We start from the raw sequence: 6,604 nt of genomic DNA, 5'->3' as shown, positions 1-6,604 counted from the left end.
GAACCGTTATCTGCTTTACTGCCGATGAAAATAGGACTTGGTATTTGTGGGGTGACTGATTCTTAGGTACTTTATGTACCAATGTGGAACAACCTCAAAGAACTGCTAAGGAAAGCAACACAAGTACAAGCTCGCCATCTTGCACAGCCGGTGTGGGGGGAAGCAGCACACCCACACAGGTTTATATATGGCTCAGGTCTGGAAGGCTCCTCTCTTCAGCTCAGGCTACACTTGGATCAAGTTGCCCCTGCTCTGGCTCCTTAAGAACAAAACAGGAAGTTTACTGGTGGCAAGTGCCTTTAATTTCCACCTATTGGTGGAGGCAGAGACAGGCAGATCTCTGTGGGACAGCTTGATATACAGAATTTATTCCAGGACAGTCACAACTACACCGTAAGACCCTTTGGAAAAAAAACAAATTGGCTGCTAATTTACACCTGTAACCCTAAAGCTACAGTCAAGAGAATCATTAAGTTTGAGGCCAGCCTGAACTACAGTGAAACCAGTCAAAAGGAACTGATTCATGTGTCCACAATTTAAACAGCTCCACTTCTCTGGTGTTTTCATGTCACTCTGGCCTGGAGGTCCCTATGTAGACCATACTGGCTTCCAACTTGTGATCCACTAGCCCCAGCCTGCTGGGGTTAGAGTGACCCACGATGCCTGGGCTACAAATTACTTGGAGACTGGCTGGCAGACACCACAGATCTGCAGCCTCAGCTTCTTAGGCTCCCTTTCCCAGAAAACCAGTTTATAGAACCTAGGCTTGCCCAACTTACACCAGAACCGAGACAACCCTGCTGTGCTCCTATAGTCGTCTGCAAGTGCTCTCTAACAATATACATTTCCCTTGCTGTGTACCCTGGTGACAAGAGACAACACCAGAACTGCTGGGCATGGTGGCATGCACCTTCCATCTCAGCACTTGGAAGGCAGAGGCAGCCGGATCTCTTTTGAGAGACCAGCCTCATCTACACAATGAGTTTAAGGACAGCCAGAGCTCTGTAAAAACCCTGTCTCAAAAACAAACACCTGGGAGGACGCTGGTTTAATTCCCAGCACCCACACCGATAGCTCACAACTATCTCTAACTCCAGTTCCAGGCCCTCACATAGACATACGTGCAGGTGAAACATGGAAGTGCATAAAATACAAACACCAGAACTAAAATAGCTTACACAAAGCAATTTATTAACAGAAAATAATGAGAAGTCCTGTTCACAGACGGCGACCACGACGACCCCCCTTCCTTCGAGTGCTGTCAGAGGGAATGGGGGTAACATCCTCTGTGAAAAGAAAAAAAAAAATCATTGTAGCCACAAGTCTAACTAGCAGTAGACTTTCTTCTTCCCCAAATATAGCTCCAATGGTCAACCCCACCTTCCAATTCCTCATTCCAACCCCACTGTGGAAGTGGACACAGGCTCTGAGAAGGTGCACAATCAAAGGTGAAGGACACCGAGTTCCTAACTCAGAGCCTACTGACTGTGGTAGAAAGTGACCCTACATGAGCAAGTGTGGCTGTTTGCTCTTTTCACCAGGTAGCAGGAGCAATTCTGTCATGAAGGCCAGCAGAGAAGCCGGGAGGGCAACCAGTGGAGTCACCTGGTAAGCCACAGAAGGCTCTGAGATCAGTCAGAAATGGTTTTAAATTTCCCAACACAGATAGGGAAAAACTGTATCTATTACAAAGACACGCCTCTCATAATGCCTCTTACATACTCCTTAACAAAAGTAACCAAAGCTGACCCACTAGGCACATTGCACGGTTTGGAAGGGGTCAGTGCTTGAAAGCACCCCAAGTGTAACCAGAGGGGACACTCACCAATCCGCCCAATCTTCATCCCAGAGCGAGCAAGAGCTCTGAGGGCTGACTGGGCTCCAGGTCCAGGGGTCTTGGTCCTAGAAAATGAAGGATTGTCGGCCTAGTCAGCAAGAGTTTTTTCTAATTTTAATTCACATCTAAATGGGGAGTCGGGCAGTGGTGGCGCAAGCCTGTAATCCCAGCACTTGGGAGGCAGAGGTAGGTGGATTTTTGAGTTCGAGGCCAGCCTGGTCTACAGAGTGAGTTCCAGGACAGCTAGGAATACAGAGAGAAAAACCCTGTCTTGGGGGTGGGAACGGGGGAAGCCACCACTTAAATACTCGCAGACTGTGAGGGAACCACACTTAATCTCCAACTTCACAACACAAAACCCTTTTCAAAATTGCTAAATGAGGGCTGGAGAGACAGCTCAATAGTACTGCAGTGGGCCTGGACTCTTCTTACCGCCCACATGGTGGCTTACAACCATCTGCAACACCAGTTCCAAGAGATTCATTGCCCTATTCTGACCCCGGGTATTCACATGATACACACACTCATGTAATTTTTCTACCTTTATTTTGGTGGTGGGGAAGGGGGGGAGGAACAGGGCAGAAACATGCTGGGATCCCAGGCCCCTATTTAAGTCACCCCTACCACCAATTCCACACTTCCTAGTATTTACCACAGACCGAAACCATGTAACCTCCTGCATGTTGATCAAAAGCCTGAGTTTTCCTGCAGAGTGAGGTGCCACCCAAGGCTATCTCAAGTCCTGCTTACTACCTGGTATGCTGTGGTTATTCAATAAACACAAAAGGACAAACACAAAGGAACAAATTACCCATTTTTTTTAGCAACTCACTGTTAGCCCAGGCTAGCCCCAAACTCTAGCTCCTCCTAATCTATTCCTGCACGATGGGATTACAGATTATGAGCTGCTATCTCTAACTAGGAACATAATACATGCCTAAAATAACTTGCTCTCAGACAGAACAGATGAGATTTCAAACCCACCCCTCATCTTCTGTACCTGTTTCCTCCTGTAGCCCGGAGTTTGATGTGCAGGGCCGTGATGCCCAGCTCCTTGCACCTTTGGGCCACATCCTGGGCAGCCAACATGGCTGCATACGGAGAGGACTCGTCTCGGTCAGCCTTTACCTTCATCCCACCTGTTACTCGGCAGATGGTTTCCCTGGGGACAAAGGCAGCCAGAACCGTGTCATTTTCCAAAAAGGGTGCACAGAACACTTACTGAACCCCAATGAGCACAGTCTAACAGCGTATTTATGACAAGGCAGGTTAACTCGAGCATAATTCTGGGTCTGAACAAGACAGCTATAAGTTGTGTTTACGGGTTCAAAGACCCCCTATATAGCTAAACTCCTTTGTGTCAACAAGCCCTGGTTGATAAAATCAGAGCAAAGGAGTAGAGACATGAGCATCAAGTTCAAGTTTATCCTCAGTTCCGTGAAACAGTGTTTTCTTATAATTCGTGGGAAATTAAGCAAAACAGTAATTCTTTAGGGCAAATCCCACCAACTGGTCCAACTGGCATACCCTTTCTAGCCCAGCCCCACTAAGGCTGGTTTTATGCCTTTCTGCAGAAGTACTCACTTGCCAGACAGATCAGTGACATGGACGAAGGTATCATTGAAGGATGCAAAGATGTGGCAGACACCGAACACATTCTCCCCTTCAGCCACTTGAGGTCCCAGGCTGATGACCTGCTCTTCCTTCTTTTCCTTCCCCTTGCGAGGTGCCATCTCTAGGTGAAGAACCTCAATGTTAGCAACAGGCAAAGGGCCCCCCACATATTTTCTTTACTACTAAGGGAAAACCTAAGCCTTGCTCCTAATAGCCTGTCTGTTCTTGGCATTTATCAAGTTTAAAAAGAGGGTTCTGAACGCGCCTACAGTCCCAGCAACAAACCACATGCACAAGCTGCTATGTGTAACAGCATGGAAGTCAGGTCTCAAGCCTGAGTTAACACTCTTAACTCTTCCCTTAAACTTGGAATTTTTATTTGTTCAGGGTGACCCAGCAGGCAGTTAAATAGCAGATACCACAACTAAGTTAGGGGGTTCTCTGTCCATACATAATACTTAAACCCAAGTTTCCTGGACCCCAGATACCTTACAGTTTAGGCCCAAAGCAGCCTAAAATGACAAAGAAGTCAAAGAACTTTGCAGCTTATCCCTGCCAACAGCTTCACCACCACCCAACCAGATGCCTCCCCAGCACAAGCCCTCACAGCCTGTCTAGAAGCAAACCTTTCAACTTTTCCTAGTACCAAACATTAATAGCAGAGTGTGGTGTGTGTAACTTTTTACCTCCAGCATTAGGGGATCAGAGGCAGGAACATCTACATAACAAGTTCTAAGACAGCCAGGGCATGCCTTCCAGAAAGATCTACAAGCCAGCCTTGAGATCACCTAACTCTAGCCTGTAAACAAAGTGCACTCGTGGGAACTAGGGAAAAGACACAAACAGTGAGGCTGATCCTGAGAAGTAGCCGAACACACTACCACCATCCTCAACAACAAACCAGTTATTGAGGGGCACTCAAATCAAATTAGTTAATCTCCCAGCAACTAAGGATACTAAACAGGACAGTCTAAGATGATGCCTGCCTTGTATTCTCTCTCTAGCACCAAGATGTCCCTACTCCCCACACACTGACACACAAAAACCCCAAACACCACAGGCCTTAGAAGTAGGTTTCAAGTGTCCCTGGCATCTCTCTCGTGCCTTCCTCATAGGGTCCAATCGCCAGAAGCGCGAGGGCAGGTCTCGAATGCACAGTCACCTGATCTCACCCTCAAATTAGGCAAATACACGCGATTCGGTAGGGTTCGAATCGTCTGGGCCGTGATGACCACGGTGGGGGTGAATATGCAGGAGACTATGGCATCCGTCCCACTCCACCACGGAGGAAGCCGACAGGCAGTGTGTCAGACTCGAGAGTAGCCGTCATGGGTTAGGATTAGAAGCCCTCCACACAGGACTAAGAGGTCTTAGGGCATCCTTTTCTTAATTTGATCTTGACTTACAGAGGGGATCGGTACGACTCCTACTCGTGTTTTTTTCACGAGAGGAACGAGGTTCGGTGCAGGCCGGCGACTGCCCGGGGTACAGGCGACGGTCCACACGCGATCAGGGACCGGCTCCCCAAATCACTCCGCGCGACGGCTAAGACGAGGGGCCCAGGGCAGGCCCCGCACCCACTCCCACTCCCGACTTCCTCCATCTCAGGCCAGCGGCCGCCACCGGGACACGGCGGAGCCTTGGGTCCCGATGGGCCCGGCCGGGCGGGCGGCTGCTCGTCTCCACCACGCACTTGGCTCGGCTACGGCGCACAGACCCCGGCCCCGACCCCGCAGACGGCCCTGGCTAAAGGATGCCGCACGATTCTCCCGGCCCGGGCCTCCCTACCTGATCGTCGTCTCCAGACTCCTCCACCGGAAAGAGAGAGACGGAAGGGGAGGGCGGACGGGTCACTTCCGTCTTCCGGAAGTGTACCTCTGAGGTCACGGAGCGAGGGGCCGCCTCCCGGAAGAAATCTCCATCACGGTGTCCAGCGAAAGCTAGAACCGCCGGTACGGAAGATGGCCTATTAAGGAAGTCGGTGCTACGTGCTGCTGTGACCGGATCTGCCTATGAGAACTCACGGAGCGGACACGAGCGGGAGAAGACGCGGGCTCGGCTCCAGGTCGCGGTGGATGCTGCAGCTAGACGGACTTCCGCCATCAGAACGTCAGGCCAGGCAGCCGGGAGGCGACAGCGCTCCTCGTGGTACGGAGGTGAATAACAACAACAAACGTCCTTGTAACTTTACCCCGTTTTGCACACTACAGAGCAGCTTAGTAATAAAGTATTCAACACGTCCCTGCTACCCTGCACTATGCATCTTATATTCGGTGCTTCAGTGAACGCTTACGGCATAAGCTAGATTGATTGATTTCTATTGTACAGATAGATGGATGAAATGAGACCATATGTGTGTGGCCGATTTGGAGTTATGACATAAAACCCTTATATCTAATAGTCATTTCATATAACCCTCTAATAACAATATTGCAGGACATTGAATAATTGGGAAACGTTGTAGAGGGAAACACGGAGGGAAGTTACTTAGTAGAATTTGAAAAGCATGGGTACAGTATTCACCCACATACACTGGCATGTACATACATCTCTAGATTCATATTACATAGATAATGACATTCATATATTTCAGAGCATGGCGAACAGTAGAGCTACACGTATATACTACATATTGCATGTAGCTCTCTTTGTGTACTGGAATTGATACCATTCCCAAAGACTTCGGCTAAATTTAGGGAAAATTTATTTGTTGTTGTTGTTGTTGTTTTAGATACAGGGTTTCATTGTATAGCCCCGGCTGTCCTGGAACTCACTCTGTAGACCAGGCTGTATGGTCTCATACTTGGAGATCTGCCTGCCTCTACCTCCTCAGTGCTGGGATGAAAGGCATTGTGCACCTACACCTCCCAGATAAACTTTTATTCTTTTGAACACAGAGCCTCACCGTGTTACCATTTCTGGCCTAGAACTTGCTATGTAGACCAGGATGGCCTGGAACTCCCACAGATCCCAGCCACCTCTGCCCCTAGACCACTAGGATCTAAGGCATGTATTACCATACCTGAAGGGAACTTGCCTTTAAAAAAAAAATGTCTTGCCGGGCGTGGTGGCGCACGCCTTTAATCCCAGCACTCAGGAGGCAGAGGCAGGCGGATTTCTGAGTTCGAGGCCAGCCTGGTCTACAAAGTGAGT

At 49.0% G+C, this 6,604-nt stretch overlaps 1 protein-coding gene across 1 annotated transcript; it reads right to left on the bottom strand.

Annotated features, from left to right (window-relative positions):
- Positions 1 to 1,170: 1,170 nt before the first annotated feature.
- Positions 1,171 to 5,337, bottom strand: Rps14 (ribosomal protein S14). Its single transcript, XM_021214748.2, has 5 exons — positions 5,240 to 5,337; positions 3,422 to 3,572; positions 2,838 to 2,999; positions 1,826 to 1,902; positions 1,171 to 1,286 (listed from the first exon to the last, which is right to left on the bottom strand). The coding sequence occupies exons 2-5, from the start codon at positions 3,568 to 3,570 to the stop codon at positions 1,219 to 1,221; spliced, it is 456 nt and encodes a 151-aa protein (XP_021070407.1). The 5' UTR covers positions 3,571 to 3,572; positions 5,240 to 5,337; the 3' UTR covers positions 1,171 to 1,218.
- Between the last annotated feature and the right edge of the window lie 1,267 nt (positions 5,338 to 6,604).

The sequence above is a fragment of the Mus pahari genome, chromosome 15 (assembly GCF_900095145.1).
Source record: "Mus pahari chromosome 15, PAHARI_EIJ_v1.1, whole genome shotgun sequence".
NCBI classification, from domain to species: Eukaryota; Metazoa; Chordata; class Mammalia; order Rodentia; family Muridae; genus Mus; species Mus pahari.
Note: the sequence above shows the minus strand (reverse complement) of the source record. Positions and strands in the feature narration are given on the sequence as shown.